Source organism: Fusarium pseudograminearum, chromosome 1 (genome assembly GCF_000303195.2).
Source record: "Fusarium pseudograminearum CS3096 chromosome 1, whole genome shotgun sequence".
NCBI lineage: Eukaryota > Fungi > Ascomycota > Sordariomycetes > Hypocreales > Nectriaceae > Fusarium > Fusarium pseudograminearum.
In genome coordinates, this window is record NC_031951.1 from 1,698,080 (window position 1) to 1,714,565 (window position 16,486).

At 50.0% G+C, this 16,486-nt stretch overlaps 9 protein-coding genes across 9 annotated transcripts, besides 4 other annotated features; 3 read left to right on the forward strand and 6 right to left on the reverse strand.

The window, feature by feature from the left end:
• Positions 1-179: 179 nt before the first annotated feature.
• Positions 180-221: a microsatellite.
• Positions 222-253: 32 nt separating this feature from the next.
• FPSE_01250 (uncharacterized protein) lies at positions 254-1,285 on the reverse strand (the record flags this gene model as incomplete). Its single annotated transcript, XM_009254370.1, has 1 exon — positions 254-1,285. One exon carries the CDS (start codon positions 1,283-1,285, stop codon positions 254-256), a length of 1,032 nt encoding a protein of 343 aa, XP_009252645.1.
• Positions 1,286-2,064: 779 nt separating this feature from the next.
• Positions 2,065-2,085: a repeat region.
• A 284-nt stretch (positions 2,086-2,369) lies between these two features.
• On the reverse strand, positions 2,370-3,546 carry FPSE_01251 (uncharacterized protein; the record flags this gene model as incomplete). Its single annotated transcript, XM_009254371.1, has 4 exons — positions 2,370-2,650; positions 2,709-2,976; positions 3,038-3,436; positions 3,490-3,546. 4 exons carry the CDS (start codon positions 3,544-3,546, stop codon positions 2,370-2,372), a joined length of 1,005 nt encoding a protein of 334 aa, XP_009252646.1.
• Positions 3,547-4,342: 796 nt separating this feature from the next.
• FPSE_01252 (uncharacterized protein) lies at positions 4,343-4,692 on the forward strand (the record flags this gene model as incomplete). The annotated part of the gene is made up of 3 exons (XM_009254372.1): positions 4,343-4,367; positions 4,423-4,487; positions 4,552-4,692. 3 exons carry the CDS (start codon positions 4,343-4,345, stop codon positions 4,690-4,692), a joined length of 231 nt encoding a protein of 76 aa, XP_009252647.1.
• Positions 4,693-5,060: 368 nt separating this feature from the next.
• FPSE_01253 (uncharacterized protein) lies at positions 5,061-5,561 on the reverse strand (the record flags this gene model as incomplete). The annotated part of the gene is made up of 3 exons (XM_009254373.1): positions 5,061-5,241; positions 5,297-5,409; positions 5,472-5,561. The coding sequence occupies 3 exons, from the start codon at positions 5,559-5,561 to the stop codon at positions 5,061-5,063; spliced, it is 384 nt and encodes a 127-aa protein (XP_009252648.1).
• Positions 5,562-6,698: 1,137 nt separating this feature from the next.
• Positions 6,699-8,472, reverse strand: FPSE_01254 (uncharacterized protein; the record flags this gene model as incomplete). The annotated part of the gene is made up of 4 exons (XM_009254374.1): positions 6,699-7,541; positions 7,594-8,249; positions 8,303-8,354; positions 8,410-8,472. 4 exons carry the CDS (start codon positions 8,470-8,472, stop codon positions 6,699-6,701), a joined length of 1,614 nt encoding a protein of 537 aa, XP_009252649.1.
• A 479-nt stretch (positions 8,473-8,951) lies between these two features.
• On the forward strand, positions 8,952-10,437 carry FPSE_01255 (uncharacterized protein; the record flags this gene model as incomplete). Its single annotated transcript, XM_009254375.1, has 4 exons — positions 8,952-8,966; positions 9,013-9,104; positions 9,163-9,277; positions 9,325-10,437. The coding sequence occupies 4 exons, from the start codon at positions 8,952-8,954 to the stop codon at positions 10,435-10,437; spliced, it is 1,335 nt and encodes a 444-aa protein (XP_009252650.1).
• A 435-nt stretch (positions 10,438-10,872) lies between these two features.
• Positions 10,873-11,529, reverse strand: FPSE_01256 (uncharacterized protein; the record flags this gene model as incomplete). Its single annotated transcript, XM_009254376.1, has 1 exon — positions 10,873-11,529. One exon carries the CDS (start codon positions 11,527-11,529, stop codon positions 10,873-10,875), a length of 657 nt encoding a protein of 218 aa, XP_009252651.1.
• A 958-nt stretch (positions 11,530-12,487) lies between these two features.
• On the reverse strand, positions 12,488-13,793 carry FPSE_01257 (uncharacterized protein; the record flags this gene model as incomplete). Its single annotated transcript, XM_009254377.1, has 4 exons — positions 12,488-13,160; positions 13,219-13,281; positions 13,412-13,569; positions 13,680-13,793. 4 exons carry the CDS (start codon positions 13,791-13,793, stop codon positions 12,488-12,490), a joined length of 1,008 nt encoding a protein of 335 aa, XP_009252652.1.
• A 555-nt stretch (positions 13,794-14,348) lies between these two features.
• FPSE_01258 (uncharacterized protein) lies at positions 14,349-15,657 on the forward strand (the record flags this gene model as incomplete). The annotated part of the gene is made up of 2 exons (XM_009254378.1): positions 14,349-14,540; positions 14,593-15,657. 2 exons carry the CDS (start codon positions 14,349-14,351, stop codon positions 15,655-15,657), a joined length of 1,257 nt encoding a protein of 418 aa, XP_009252653.1.
• Positions 15,502-15,527: a microsatellite.
• Positions 15,658-16,364: 707 nt separating the features above from the next.
• Positions 16,365-16,385: a repeat region.
• The last annotated feature ends 101 nt before the right edge of the window (positions 16,386-16,486 follow it).

Sequence of the window (16,486 nt, forward strand, 5' to 3'; positions counted from 1 at the left end):
CATATTTAGATTTGAGACATTGATGATATTAAAGTTTATTTTCCAATTGTTATCCTCCAATTATTTATCTAGATAAAAGGTGTATATACCAAACCAAAAGCAAACCAGAAATTCAAACTGTCGTGTGCCAAGCCGATAAAACAGGCCATCTACTTACTGTAACTCCTTCAAAAGTGTGGATATCATATCATAGCATACCGTATCGTCCCATTCCATTCCATTTCCGTTCTCAAGTTCATTAGTAACCCGACCCTTACTCGATGTCGATCTTGTGGATCTCAGTCCACTCCTTCTCGGCCTTGGGAACAGAGATGATCAAGACACCATCCTCCATCTTGGCCGTGATGCCCAGACCATCAACCTCGTCGCGCTCGTCAGCTCCCACGGGGGGAAGCGTCACGGTGCGCTCAAACATGCCGACCTTGCGCTCGCTGGAGGCGAGAGTGTTGAGGAAGGCCTCGTCGCCAGGGCGGTGGACGACACCAGAGATCTTGAGAAGGCTGCGGGCGGCGTCCCAGTTGAGACCAATGTCCTCCTTCTTTGCGCCGGGGAGGGCGACGTGGATGACGTACGACTTTTCGGTGTTGAAGACGTCGATGGGTGGGTTGAAGGAGGAGTCTGATGATTCGGTGGTGGCGGATCGGTCTTGGTTCTGATTCTCCTGGAACTGCTCGCGCATGTTGCGGAAGAAAGGATGGCTGGCCCAGCCGCGGAACATAGCGGGGAAGTCAAAAGGGCTGCCGTAGGGAGGAGGAGGAGGGTGAGGACCGTGGTGAGGACCATGATGAGGACCATGATGAGGCCCATGTCCATGAGGGAAACCTCCACGACCTCGGCCACCTCGAGGACCGCCACGGCCGCGACCACGTCCAGGCCACTGGGGACCAGCTCCGCAGTGGCTTTCCTCAGGAGCAACTTCCTCAGGGTCAGGGACGTTCAGGGTCTCATCAGAAGGGCGGCTGTCAGTGCTGGCAGCTTCGTTTGGCTGCTGGCGCTGTTCATTGCGGTTGCGAGAGTCGGGAGTGTTCTCGCCGGCGAACCAAGGACCCCAGACGAAGCCATCGGCCTCGGGAGGTGGGGGAGGACCTCGAGGACCTCGAGGAGGGCCGTGATGGGGACCAGGAGCACCGGCTCCAGGTCCTCCAAAGGGGAAACCGGCCATGAAAGAGGGAATGGGAGTCTCGGTTTGGTGGTCAACGCCACGGCCGGTTCCCTGGTTTGGGTCGAACTGCTGGACAAAGTCCCAGAAGTTCATGTTGTTGTACGGATTCTGAGGTGGACTCATGATGAAGGTGTATGTATGTTCGGTAAGCTGTGAGTTGATGGTAGGTAGTAGATAGTAGATAGTTAAGTAGGTAGAGAGTGGTTGCAGTGTTTGTACTGGTGAATAAAGCTGGTGGTAAATATCATGTCATGGAGGTAGGTAGCATACGATTTATATAAAAAATTCTCCATATTAACTAGATGGGGCATCTCGTCCGCTAGGAGGCGAGATCTAGACACATGCGTAACCCGCATCGTAACCTTAATTAGGCAAAGACAAAGCACGTACGCAAAACAATTCAATCGAACCATTTGGACATGCGGAGAAGGGGACGAATGTCTGGCTATTCGGGACATTCTTGTCCGCGCGTCCGCTCACAAGGACAATCCAGACGAGTTTCGCCTCCAAATCGTGTCCGAGTCTGGGGTTAAAGAGAAAAGAGAGTGTGAGCGGTCCCGAAGGTCCAATTAAACGTCCGGGGGCGAACAGTTTGAGCCACACTTTAGATTTCAAGGTCTGGGCTGGTCCGTTGATTCGGTGCCGAGTTTCTGTGCCTCGCACTTTTCTAACGTGCGATGGGGCGGACAAACACACAATGATCTGTCCGCGCTTGGAAGAGTGTAGCAGCTAAAAGAATCCATTGGCACATTTTCGCTGCCTAAAGAATGGACTAATTTGACGACGCCTGAAAAGCTGAGTCACTGGTTGTTAGTTTCGATATGTCGTCGCCACATCAGATTAGATCGATCAGTATTCAATAGCCGCGTGGACCTTGAATGTTATTGTTGTGATTTGATTTGTTAAAATATTTTAATTTTATTGACTTGCGCATGGAGAAAGTGACTCTCTTACGTTTTCACTCGTCACCCTGTTCGCTCTGGCTTGTGACTGTCTGCTCTGACTTGGGCTGTCTCACCACCTAAATCTGCCCACTTACCACCCACCTACCACTTACACGGCTGGTCTACGTAACCAATATTGCCTGTCACTTGTTTGCGCACGCGGCAAAGTACGAATAATAGTATTTTCTGAACAAGAGAAATCTTCAATATTCACTTCAATTATCGAAATAAATCGACATAACTAAACAAATTTCTGACTCAGATCATCCAGCAAGCAGCCATTTCAGACCTTCAGCAGTATCACTCTCACGCTTTTGCGAGATCTCGAGTTCCGGAAACACAGCCCAAAATGCATGAGGTAGGCCAGGGTAGATATCAATCTTGGTAGGCACTCCTTCGTCCTTGTAGATCTGCTCAAGAACAATGCTACAATCTCGCAAGGGATCCATCCCACAAGCCTGGAAGTAAGTCTTGGGAAGCCCTGCATGACTGGGAAAGGCAACTGGAAATGCCAGAGGGCTCTTCATGTCGGGCTTGTACTTGGCTGTTGTCTCTTAGTTAGTATGGTAATACCTATCGTGACTTGAACTGGGATAACATACAGTGAACGAATCTCATCGACTCGGTGCTAAACACGGGAGCCTTGGCGCACTGATCAAAGCTGATGAAGTGGTCCCTGTATTTTTCAGGAACTGTCTGATCACTGACCCCAGACGTGATGGGTGCGTAGACGCCAGTCAGGGGAGGGTCGTTCTTATTGTCGCGGTACAAGTGCGACACAACCAGAGATATGTCCGCGCCTGAGCTAGTACCTCCAATGATGAAGCCCTTGGACGGGTTGATCCCGAACTTGTCTACATTCTGAGATGCCTACTTTGTTTTAGCGATCTTGTCCCCAATCATTTTTGTCGATATATCGAGATGTACCCACCCAGACTGTTGCATCAAACGCATCGTTGATAGCTTGAGGAAAGACATGCTCAGGAGCATGGCGGTAGTCTACGTTGAGAGCAACACCTCCGAGTTTCGTGAACTGAGCACATAGTCCTGCCTCAGTCTCGAGATCGCCGGTGACAAAGCCGCCACCATGGAACACGATCAACCCAGGGCGTCCATCAGAGGAAACATCGTCTTTTGGCGTGTACGATCGTGCATCAACTTCAAAGCCGTCTCGAAGAGGTATCTTGAAGTCTTGCATCTGATAGGAGAGAGTCTCTGGGGGGTCGGGTTTAGGCTGGAACTGCCTGAGCTGTGCCATAATCTCTCTGAAGCCATCGAGATCAGTGTTCATATCCCAGCCATTGAGCATTGGGTTATGAGCCCTGATGATCTGTGTTACTGTCAATGATCTGAGTGATTTCGAAGTCAGGTTCAGGGACTGACGGGCTCGAATTCGGGGTGTGCATCTCCAAGGGCACGGGTTTCCTCGATAGTGAGCATGACGAAGTTGTTGAACTAAACTCTAGAATAAATATATGTTCGGGTGGATGATGGCTCTGGATAGGTATTGGGGATTTGGATTGAGAAGAGGATGCTCTGTCTTTATACTCAGAATCGATGAACTATTTGTTGAGTAGAACGATAGTCACCACTAATATTTAGTAGCTCAGTCTACTCCTCTATACTTGCCACATTAGCCTATTGTTGGCTATTCGAGTATTAAAGGATCAGTCCAGGAATCTGTTTAGGGAATGAGGTCTGAGCTATTCTCCCAAATGATTGGATGCAAGTACATCTCCAACTTTGACACCACCGATTCATCACCAGACGGGTGAGAATATAGTCTTGTCGCCGGCATAAATCCGTAAATGCCATTCAACAGTGGATCCGTAATAAGATCGTGGAAGACGCCAGCTGAACTCCATAGTCAGGGACCATTATCCTGAATTGGCAATAAAATAATGTTGAGTTCATCGAATCGCCTTGATAAACTCGACACACGTGATTGTGCAAATCCATCCCTACCTACAAATGCGACCTCTAAGAGTTGAGAATGACGTCAAACTGCAAAGCGCGAAGTCATCGCGACGCCACGTGAGAAGTAACCAGTGATTGGTCAGATTCGTCAATTCAGCTTAGAAATTCGCCATTGAAAGAAAATGGCCTGTAGTGATGGCATTTGCGGCCCGTAGATTCGGTAACTAGCTCCAACGTCAACTTAGCCGGCTATTCTTTTTCTTACCAAACTTATCACTCTGCCATCCGAATAGTAATACCCTCAAATAAATCATACACAATGGACGCTGCTCAAACAACACTCTGTTCGTCTCCTCTTCCTGTCCATCCGCTTCAATTCCTGCTAACCCAACCCTGTAGCCTCGCCAGTGAGCGCTGCCGCAAACGTTGCGTCCACTTCCACCACAGCCACCAACAAGCCCAAGGTGAGCCTCACCCGTTGACCACAATTGTGTCTTCAATTGCCATACTAACACTCTCTCGAAAAAGCCCTGCTGTGTGTGCAAGGACGAAAAGGCCAAGCGTGATGAGTGCATGCTCTTCTCCAACGCAAAGGACCCTGTCGCCGACTGCAAGTCTATGATCGATCAGTACCGATCCTGCATGTCGGGCTTTGGATTCCAGGTTTAAGCAAGACAAAAAAGGCGATGACTGTCGATGATGAAATGATTCCTATGGTCACATTCTGCGGGCCGTGTACAACATTAGACGATATAATGTAGAATTACGGGCAATCCATGCATTTCCCTCTCCAGTTCACTTGGCTGTTGTCGTCAGCAGTGGCGTGACATTTCTAGTATGGCCAAGATACTGCGTATGTCGTGGGAACGACCTTCACATTGTGTTCCAACATGTTCGATCTGTGCTTCAGATTTAAGCAGCTCGGGTAATCCATAGGATGGCTGTGTCGCATATGCTCTAGCTTTCCCTCCGATGCTACTCATCCACCGACCGATGCTGACCAGAGATGACCCAACATAACAATCACGCCGCCTTTCTTAGTATCTTGTCTCCTTGGCATTGTCCTCTCTACCTTTGAAGCCTGCCTTCATCATCCCCTCGACTACCTGGGTTGAAAAGGCAACTTGATTGACGAGTGTCTCCATCTGCCGTTCGATTTCTCTCCTGCGCTCAATAGCCTCGATAACCCTGGTGATAGTAGAAGCAACGACTTCGAGTCTAGAGGGGCCAGGTTTCAGCTGAGAAATCAAGAATTGCGGAAAGGGACACCTACTCTGCAGTGCGTCGGTCTTGTTGAAATGCAACAGCGCGAGAGCGCAAGTCTGCCATCTCGGTGGCTGTCTCTTGCACGATCTCAGACATGCGGTCATTTCGTTCTTTCTTGAGCTAAGAAATGGATGATCGATTAGCCAGAAGGAAGGCGAGGATGGAATCTTGTTGAAACCCACCTGAACAAGTTGGTGTTGGGCTTGTATACCGATTGCGCCAGGGTCGCTTTCCTCATTGTCCGAATGGTTGCCCGCGTTTCTTCGTGCCATGATCGATTAGGTAGGTAGTTTCGATTGAAAGATGAACGAACGAAAGGATTGTTCAGGTCAGATGTTTGCTTTGTTTTAAGAGAAATTTGACATTGCTGCGATAAGGGGCGATCCAGTGCTTCCCTAAGGCAACTCGCAAGGAAGGAGCGACCTCCTTTAATAATCTGCCTGCCTACCTATCTACCTTGAGGGCAAAGTTGAATCTCACGCTACTAAACATATCACTATCATGTCAAGACAATCCCCTTCAAAATGCAAGGGTCTCCTATGTTAGGTATGATATTGCTACCATTTTAATGCTTCAAGAGGGTATCATGGAATTATATATGCACCCCGGTCATAGTGCACGCCGACATTATCGTCAATGAAGGTAGTAGTTAGAAACCTCTGCCACACCCCTGGCTGCCCAGTTTATGAAGTTATCACCACTTTCCTCCCGACGCACTTGTCAACCTCTCGACAGACCACACTCGTTCACATGTAAATACAACTGATGAGCAGATATACAAAAAGACAAGAGCCAAAAAGACATAAAAACCAAAAAGTATGCCAAGACTGGGGTTCGAACCCAGGCATCTCTCGATACTGCAGGATAACCTAGAAATAGGAAATACTTAAATGCAGCGCCTTAAACCACTCGGCCATCTTGGCGTTAAGAGTTTCATTTCTATTTTTGATACTATATAGGTAGCGCTGTTGTGTGACACCGCAAGTCGTTGAGGTAGTTTCAAGGGCATCACAACTTCAACTCAGGCATCGGCAATGCCTTGTCATCGTCGATTGCAGCGCCATCGCTTCAAGAATTTCTGCTGCAAATGATATCTCACTGCCTTTTCTCTCATCTACTTGACTGTTGTAAGCTACCAGACATTAACTGCAGGCTCGGGCATCAAGGGTCATGCTGGAGAAGCAAATCCGCATATTCTCCTGTCTTGAGGTATCTATATGCAGTGTCTCCAATAGTCGTCTACAAATTGTACAGTATACCCAGATAGTAAAGGAAATGATCATCACATATGTCAATTATGGGTGTCATTGACCCAGTCTATACAGTTCAATACTTTTAAAGCAGACTCAGAACCCATTTCGGTATTTTCATACAACCCAAGGCAGATCCTGCTGAGGGGATATCTCACTCTATCGGGTCAAGGCAATGTCGTCTATCCTCAGAATCATCTTGACAGTCTCAGCCGCCAGCTCGATCGCACTTGTGCTCACGAGGAGAGGCTGCAACACGTTCTCCTTGGAGATGTTGGTGTTAACACCTCCCGACTTAATACTGACACCAGCGTTCTTGTCGCCCATCTCGTGGCGGTGTCGCAGTTCTGTAACAACCTTGATGCTGTTCAAACCAGCATTCTCGGCCAGCGTGGTGGGGATAACCTCAAGAGCGTCCGCAAAGGCCTTCCAGCAAATGGCCTCGGTGCCCGTCAAGCTACGCGCTTGCTTGGAGAGCTGTGCCGCAATCTCAATCTCAGGGGCGCCGCCACCAGCGATGAGGGCCTTCTTCTTGACCAGACATCGCACAACACAGAGAGCATCGTGCAGACTTCGCTCGGCCTCCTCCAGAATCAGAGAGTTGGCACCTCGAACAACGACGGACACAGTCTTGCCGACAGACTTGGTACCAGTAACCTTAATCATGCGCGATCCGGAAGATTGAACCTCCTCAACCAAATCAGCGTATCCCAGCTTATCCTCGGTGAAAGAGTCAATGTCGGCGATGGGCTTGCAGCCAGTAGACTTGCAGATGAACTCAACCTCATCACGCTCAATATCTTTAACAGCTAGGATGCCAAGCTTGGCCAAAAAGTGTAGTGATAGGTCGTTGACGGCATCTCGTAGGATAGACTTCTGGATAAGCAGGACATTGCACTTGGCCTTCTTAATCTTCTTGGCCATGTTAAGAAGGTATAATCGCTCCTCCTTGACGATCTTGTCCATCTGCCGGTAGTCGTTGACCTGAATGGTGTTCTCCATCTGTAGGCTGTAAGTAAAAGTCCATAGCTATCCCAGGTTCAGTACGACTTACGTCAGGCTTGGGAGGGCTCAACTGGAACTGGATGAGACCAATTCGAGCCTTCTCCATACGGGCAGGGCCACCACCGTTCTTGAGGACAGGCTGGGTAAGGACCAGACCATCGACAAGCTCACTATCCTCGATCGTTCCACCAACTCGCTTGACAATTCGGATGTTCTTAAGATCAACGTTGTCGGCAGTCTTGAGGTCGATAGTCTTTGTGACCGAGTTCACCGCCATAGGTCCAAGCAGGTTCGAATATTGTGACACGATCTTGGATGACAGAGATGTGTTGGCGGCTTGAAGAAGCGAGGAGGTGTCGCTAAGGGTGATGGGGAGGGACATGTCGTGAAGGACCTCGACGGCAGCGGCGGCAGCTCTTTGGAACGACTCCGAAATGACGGAGGGGTGAATACCCTTGGAAAGAAGTCGGTCAGCAGCACCGAGAAGACTGCCACAAATGACGACGACGGAGGTTGTTCCGTCACCAGCCTCGACATCCTGAGCGCCAGAAAGGTTGACAAGCATCTTTGCTGTGGGATGCATGACAGCCATGCTCTTCAGCATGGTGTTTCCATCGTTGGTGATGATAGTTTCGCCCTTTCCACCTCGAATCATTTTATCCATTCCTCGAGGACCGAGGGAAGTTCTGATGGCATCGGCGACGGCTATATAATCGTTAGCCTAGTTGGAGTTTGTTGTTGGACCGGAGGCGCCATACCTCGGGCAGCGACGATGTTGGAAGAGCGCACCGCCATAGGCTTCTCCTTATCCTGTCCATATAGTTAGCGGGGTGAAGCTCAAGAGCTTGATTCAAGCTGTCCTTACACGAAAAGTAGCATTGCTGGAAGCACCTCCTGCAGGTGCAGAAGCCATGGCCGGTGCAGACATTTTTGAGAATAAATTGACGGTCGCTTGAATCCTCAAAGTAAAGAAGTGATGTTGATGGCGGGGCTTTGAAGGAAACACGGCTGAACTTCTTGGAGATGTCCCACCTCCCCCTAGGCTGCCCTACTCCGCCATACAATTGTCAACTTAGAAATTTTGGATCGGGGGTACAGATCATCCAGCTCCGAGGGGTTCCTTGAGCTAGCCTTCTAAGGGTCTAGTGTGCTGCGTTGCCTCTGCCAGCGCCCAACAGCCACTACCTACTAATTGCGTGGGCCCGTGCTCCAAGCTCGCTCAAGGCAACTCACAGATTACGGAAGGCCTTCGGTGACACCTCCAACTCCAAACAAGCACGGCTCCAGCATCGACAATTCGACTCTCATTCTCCCACATAGATATCCCGTCACCACCTGCACTCCCAAATATCAGCGAATCCTGTATTTCACGCATTTTTAGACGACAGGAGACTTGCGGATTTCATCATGGTCAGTCGATGTGTATCCATGGAAGCTCGACTGTGTACCATACTAACACCTGCACCAGCCTTCCGCAACCGGCTCAAACTGGGAGAAGTACCAGAAGAACTTTGCCGACGATGAAGTAGAGGAGAAGAAGATCACACCTCTAACAGACGAGTACGAACCGCCTTCTCTACAATAACAATGCGACTGGTCAGCTAACTTGTTCCCACAGGGATATCCAGGTCCTCAAGACCTACGGTGCCGCGCCTTATGGAACATCTATCAAGAAGCTTGAAAAGCAAATCAAGGAGAAACAACAAAGCGTGGATGAGAAGATTGGAGTCAAGGTTGGATTCATCATGCTTACCACGGTATACCATATTAATCTTGATAGGAATCCGACACAGGACTTGCGCCACCACATCTATGGGATATCGCTGCCGATCGCCAACGAATGTCCGAAGAGCAGCCCTTTCAGGTCGCTCGCTGTACTAAGATAATCGCCGACGAGAAGGGTGACGAGTCCAAAAGCAAGTATGTTATCAATGTCAAACAGATCGCCAAGTTCGTCGTACAACTTGGAGAACGAGTCAGTCCCACGGATATCGAGGAGGGCATGCGAGTTGGTGTCGACCGCAACAAGTACCAAATCATGCTTCCTCTGCCGCCCAAGATCGATGCGAGCGTAACAATGATGACCGTGGAGGAGAAGCCTGACGTCACCTATGGCGATGTTGGTGGCTGCAAGGAGCAGGTCGAGAAGCTCAGAGAGGTCGTAGAGATGCCCCTGCTGTCCCCCGAGCGTTTTGTCAACCTGGGTATCGACCCTCCCAAGGGTGCCCTGCTCTACGGCCCTCCCGGAACCGGAAAGACACTCTGTGCACGAGCTGTTGCCAACCGAACAGATGCTACCTTTATCCGAGTCATTGGTAGTGAGTTGGTCCAAAAGTATGTCGGTGAAGGTGCCAGGATGGTCAGAGAATTGTTCGAGATGGCTCGAACAAAGAAGGCTTGCATTATCTTCTTCGATGAAATTGATGCCATCGGTGGTGCCCGATTTGACGACGGTGCTGGTGGAGACAACGAAGTTCAACGTACTATGCTGGAGCTCATTACCCAGCTTGATGGTTTCGACGCTCGAGGAAACATCAAGGTCATGTTCGCAACCAACAGACCCTCGACATTGGATCCCGCCCTGATGCGACCTGGACGTATCGATCGAAAGATTGAGTTCTCATTGCCTGATCTCGAAGGCCGTGCCAACATTCTCCGCATCCACGCAAAGTCCATGTCTGTCGAGCGAGACATCCGATGGGAGCTCATCTCTCGTCTCTGCCCCAACGCGACAGGTGCTGAACTGCGCAGTGTGTGCACTGAAGCTGGCATGTACGCCATCCGCGCGAGGAGAAAGGTTGCCTCCGAGAAGGATTTCCTCAGCGCAGTAGACAAGGTTATCAAGGGCAACCTTAAGTTCAACTCTACGGCGACGTACATGCAGTACAACTAGATATGTTCACCATAGCGAGAGGTGTAATTTAATGCGGTGTATGACTAGAGGGCAATTAGAGGGCGGAACTTGGAACGTCACAATGAACAAATTGCTTCTGAAAGACATTTCCCTCGAATCAACTGTTTTACAATGAATGCTATAAGTCTTAATGTTCCCATTGCTATGATATGGTCAAAATCTACCTAACGCTAATAAAACCCATCAAATATGTTAAAAAGGGAGGCCTTCAAGACCCTTTGCCCGAAACACCATTCATTACCCTCCATCATCGCATAACAATGCTATGCCAGTAATTCCACGCCGTCCGGTCTTCCCATCCAAAATCAATTCCTCGGCTATAGCCTCCTGTATGAAGATGAGGACCCGCCCAGGGGACGCCTGGCAAATCATCATTATCCGTAAACAAACGCCATGTGTTATACATGTTCTAAATCATGAACCTTCCATCCGGGAGAAGCAGCCCAGGCATGTTACATCTCCTTCTGTACCCCGTTCGATACAACAGCGGCTGCATACCACAGCCTGGTGTCCAACGGCTTTCCATCCTTGGTTTGATTGTTGTTGTTCGTCCTTGGAAGTGGCACTGTGCTGTCGTTCGTCGTCCACATCATCCATGTGGAAAGACCTTGAAAGCATTTCTTGCTCCGAAACTCCAGAAACCCCATCCGTGTTCCATCCATGACATTCGCGAAGGCATACGAAGCAAGCACGCTCTCCGCAGCCTTGGCAGTCGGCAAAAGAGTCGAGGTGTGTTTTTTTGGTTGGTCTGCGGTGGCAGATGTGGCACGGAGCAAGAGCGTTTGTGACCCGGTTCTTAGTAGCGGACTGAACTTGTAGCGTCTTGAGCTGCGATAAACGCCTGCTTCGAGGAGAAGTGCTGAGATCGTCCGTATCAAGGATATCGTCGTTGATCATACGGGGCCTCTTGGTCGTTGGAAGGACCTTTCGGAGTGGAAGCTCTGGCCGTTGTTTGCGGTAGTAAATATCCATGGAGTCTCCCGAGGGATACGTTGAGTACAACGGTCTTTCATCATCATCGCTGTATCTTCGTTTGCGTCCTGAGTGGTTGTCTTCTCCGACAAAGGGCATTGTGAGGTGCTTTTTGCCAGTGCTGCTTTTGGACATGCACGGCGCGGCAAAAGAGGCTTATTATGAGGGTAAGAGGCCGAGGGAGCGAGATATTTAGTGATAGGAGTTGTATGTACTGAAATAGTAGAATGGCGTATGAGATGACCCGAGGTTCAAAGCAAGGAGGTGGGAGGAGTAGGTAGAGAGCTGAATAGAATTGATGGAGAGCGGTTGAGAGAGGGACGGTTACTGGTCACCAAGGCAGGCACCTGCCGCTGCAACCTCGAGAAAAGTGGCTCCCCCATCGGCAGGTGGACGTTCATTGTGGCGCTAGCTGAGTATTGGCCAATGAAACTGCAGAACGTATGGACTGGACCGGGATGACAGTGCTGAGTCTCTAAGGATCCAATATTAGGTATTGCTACAGTTTGGATTGCATCGTGAACGGTTAATTCAATTGCACTTGAATAGAACAACTTTAGCCATAAGATAACGTTTTCTCTCACCTGAGAGGAGACAAACTCCCGGATCTAGGATTGAGTTGTCCAGGACAACATTGCTACTGGCTCTCCCTAGATCCTATCCATTAATCGATTACTCTTGGTTTAATGTAGGTCATCTAAGTTTTGATGATAACCCAGCATAGAAAGGAATGTGGATTGGCCTCTGCTATGATCTCATCAAGCCACTATAATGTCAACAAGAAACCTGAGCGTTCCCAAGTATCTTGCAATAAACCATTGCACACATCCATCTGGTACATTGAGATTCACATATCGCTAATCACCCCTACAAGACTCCAATCGTAGTACTGTCGAATAAGAAGGTATTGAACGATTCATCTGATTTACACTCTAACATCCACTTCCAAACTTCATTCCATTCCACAACCAAACTTCTTTTATACCCGCCACCGCCGACAAAGGAGCTGCTCTAGGGGGCGACTAGTATACATATGAGATTTTGAGATCTTGCCCGTTTAGCGGCGGACCTTGACCTCCTTAGGAGGGTCGTAGGCGATCTTTCGGGACTTGAGCCAGGCCCACTTGTATCGCTTAACCCAGACGCTGACAGCCCAAAGGGAGGCAGAGACAACCAGAACCTTCATACCCATTCGCTTTCGGTCGTCCATCTCAGGCTCGGCAGCCCAGTTGAGGAACTCGACGACATCCTTGGCCATCTGGGAGGTGGTGGCGGGGGTTCCATCCTCGTAGTCGACAAGGCCCTCGTAGAGGACACGAGCCATAGCGATACCGGTACCGGGGAAGTAGGGGTTGAAGTTCATGCCGGGGGCGACCTGGACACCAGCGGGAGGCTCCTCGGGGTAACCAGTGAGCAAGCTGAAGATGTAATCACAGCCACCGTGGCGGGCCTTGATGATGAGAGACAGATCCGGGGGCAGGGCACCGTTGTTGGCAAATCGGGCAGCTTCCTCGTTCTTGTAAGGGGGAAGCATGTAGTCGGCCAGCTTTCCAGGACGCATCTGGATCTCGCCCTGCTCATCGGGCTCACCGGGGTACTCGTTCTCCTCGGCAAGAGCCTTGGCCTCGTCGACGGTCAAGATGGAGCCGACGAGAGTTCGGTATGGGACTCGGCTAAGGGAGTGGCAGGACTGGCAAACCTCCTGGTAGACCTGGAAACCACGGCGGAGACTGCAAAGGGTGTCAGTAATTCGGCATGGTGTGTGAAGTAGGATCGGTGGCATCTTACGCCTGGTGGTCGAAGGTCTTGAACCACTGGTTGTGGACCCAAGGGTACTTGGTAGGGTGAAGACTATATCGATAGTGTTAGTGACCGGTGATGCAATTACCGTGCGAATCATCGATAGGCTGGATTTATGCCTCATCGTCCAAATAGTGACAGCATAGAAACACAGCAATCGAGAACCAGGGGCAAAACGTACCCCTCCTCAGCAGGAGTCATGGCAAAAGCCACAGGTCCATAAAGATGGTAGTACCAGGCCATGGAGCCGAGGGCGAGAGTGGTCGAGGCGGCGGCGGCCAGGTTCAGTCGAGTGGCAGTGGCATCGCCGGCGGCGTTGGCGCTTGAGGAAGCGGCACGCTGCAAAGAAAAGACAGTCAGCAATCTTGCACAGGCAATTGAGTCGAATTATAATGCGATTGGCGTGGTTGCGGCGTGTCGAGGTTCGTGATGATGATATCTCGGCAAACGGGAAGCTCGTTGGCAGAGGTGGTAGAATCGTGCCATACCTTGGCGATAGCGGAAGGGCCGTTGCGAAGGCCATTGAGGGTGCGCGTCGAGCGCAAACACGACCTAGCAAACATTATGGGCGAGCTAGACCGTCACTGCTGCGATCGAATATGAGGCGGCGAGATGGGGAGGTCGTTCTCGGAGTCGGAGGACAAAAGGGCTCAAGCAGAGATCAATGGCAGCATCAGACAAAATCCTATCGAGCGTTCCAATAAGCCGCCGCTGATTGGATGCGGATCGGATCGGAGTCACGTGTTCTGCCACTCTTGCCTTGCTCGGCTGAACGGGCAGGTGACCTCCGCTGGGTGAGCCTTCCAAATTTTTCCGACATCCGGGTTAAAGTCGGGTTCGACAATCTGCATGACTGCTGGCGCCAGCTCGGCTGCCCGTAGCGATGGGAAATTACAAAAAATACTAACCAGGGGGCTCTGTCCAAACCAAATCGGGCTATTCACTTACTGCCTAATTCTGCCTGCTACCCCACCCCCACCTTGGACTGAATTCATATTCACACCAAACTTGGACACTCTTTTGCATTAAACTTCTACTTTTTTCTTTGGGTTTGGAAATACAATAGCTCTTCTCTTTCCTTCATAACGATTCGCTCCTTCATTCCTCTTTCTTATAGAATGGCTTCCCCTAACAAGGTGTTTTCCCTCGAGGGAAAGGGTCTCAAGCTCGACACTGCTGAGGATATCGAGGCTCACATTGCCCCTCTTCGATCTCAAGATGTCGAAGAGGTTCGCATTTTGGGTAACACTCTAGGTGTTGGCGCCTGCCAGCGCCTTGGTGAGGTTCTCGCGACAAAGAAGAACCTCCGAGTACGTATATCTCTCCTTGAACATGTCGTCAGTCGCCTAACATTTTCTTCAGATCGCCAACTTCGCCGACATCTTCACCGGCCGACTCCTGAGCGAAATCCCCGACGCCATCTCCTCCCTCCTGACCTCCGTCCTCAACCTCCCCAAGCTCACCACTGTCAACCTCAATGACAACGCATTCGGATTGAACGTCCAAGCGCCTCTCGTGGCCTTCCTCTCCGCACACGTTCCTCTTCAGCACTTGTACCTGAACAACAATGGCATGGGTCCTCATGCTGGTATTCTCATCGCCGATGCCCTGTCAGAGCTTCACGGCAAGAAAGAGGCCGCCCGAAAGGAAGGAAAGGAGATTCCCGATCTTGAGACTGTTATTTGCGGCCGCAACCGATTGGAGAACGGAAGTATGACAGCCTGGGCAAAGGCTTACAGCCTGCACAACAAGATCAAGACGGTCAAGATGGTTCAGAACGGTATCCGACAGGAGGGTGTCTCGCACCTCCTGACTGAGGGTCTCAGCCACGCTTCTGAGCTCAAGGTTCTCGACTTGCAAGATAACACCTTCACCGTCACTGGCGCCAGGGCCTTGTCCAAGGTCGTTTCTAACTGGGCTTCTATTCAAGAGCTCGGCGTTGGTGACTCTCTGCTGGGACCCAAGGGTGGTATTCTCGTAGCCAACGCTCTGGCTAAGGGCAAGAACAGCAAGCTCGAGATACTGCGACTACAATACAACGAGATCCCTGCCAAGGGTATCCAGGCTTTTGCCACTGCTGCCAAGGATGGTCTGCCCGCCCTGAAGCGCATCGAAATCAACGGCAACATCCTCACTGAGGACGACGAGTCAATCGTCGCCCTTCAGGAGCTCCTCGAAGAGCGCAAGGAGAACCTCGCTGGCGATATCGTCAACGAAGACGAGTGGGGTGTCGACGAGCTCGATGAGCTCGAGGAGCCTGACAGCGACGCCGAGGAAGAGGAGGACGAGGAGGAGGATGTCGAGCCTGAGGAGCGTGCTGAGAAGCTGGTCAAGGAGGCCGAGGAGGCTCAGGAGGAGCCCGTTATCCCCGTCAAGGACAAGGAGGTGGACGAGTTGGCAAAGAAGCTCGAGAAGACTGAGATTTAGACATGGATATACATGAACTGCACGATGATGATAATTCACTTCACAAGGCTTAAATGGAAATTTGATACCCCCTTTACAATAACATGGATGAACTGATCGGGCTGGACATGAGACAAAGTAGACTGCGAGTTCAAAAACTAGGCCCAGCGATCGAAGAAGAGGTGTGTGTGTGTGTGTGTTTTAGATAGATAGATATATAGAAGGAGACATTTCAATAGCGAGGTCAAATCACGACCGTGCAATGTACCATGGGTAACCAGGCTCTTCAGCGAGTACTGGAGGGAACAACAGCCTCCAGCAATCCAAACTGCTCGTAATATGCACTGAAGGTAGAATACAACGTAGTCAACTATCTTTTCACGCACCCCCTTTCATATGAGAAGGTGATGTTATCAAGCATATAATCTTGCGTAATCTTATTCCTTCTGGCATAGAATTGTATTCACATAAAAAATGCAGGTACTTGAAGGACATATCTCCTTGATTGCTGCAAATTACGGGGCCGTGAGAGAAGAAGGGTGCCTGGTAGATACTTCAAGGTATGATGCATACCTACACATACGCATGAGGAATCCAATAACGTTTGGAAGTGAAGAGGGAGAGAAGTAGTTTGTAAATTGAAAGCTAAAGCTCCTCCAGCGCCGTCTGGTCCGTTTCCCTTGAAGACCAGTTTCTCGTGATAATCTCATCCATACTGATTACCATACAAATAAAAAAATAAAAATATTCCACACACAATATCCGTTCGTTCATGCCTTCATCTCTCGTTTCCTTCTTGTGCGTTTGATGGCACATGTAGCTCATACATCGCCAAAAAAAAAAAAAAAAA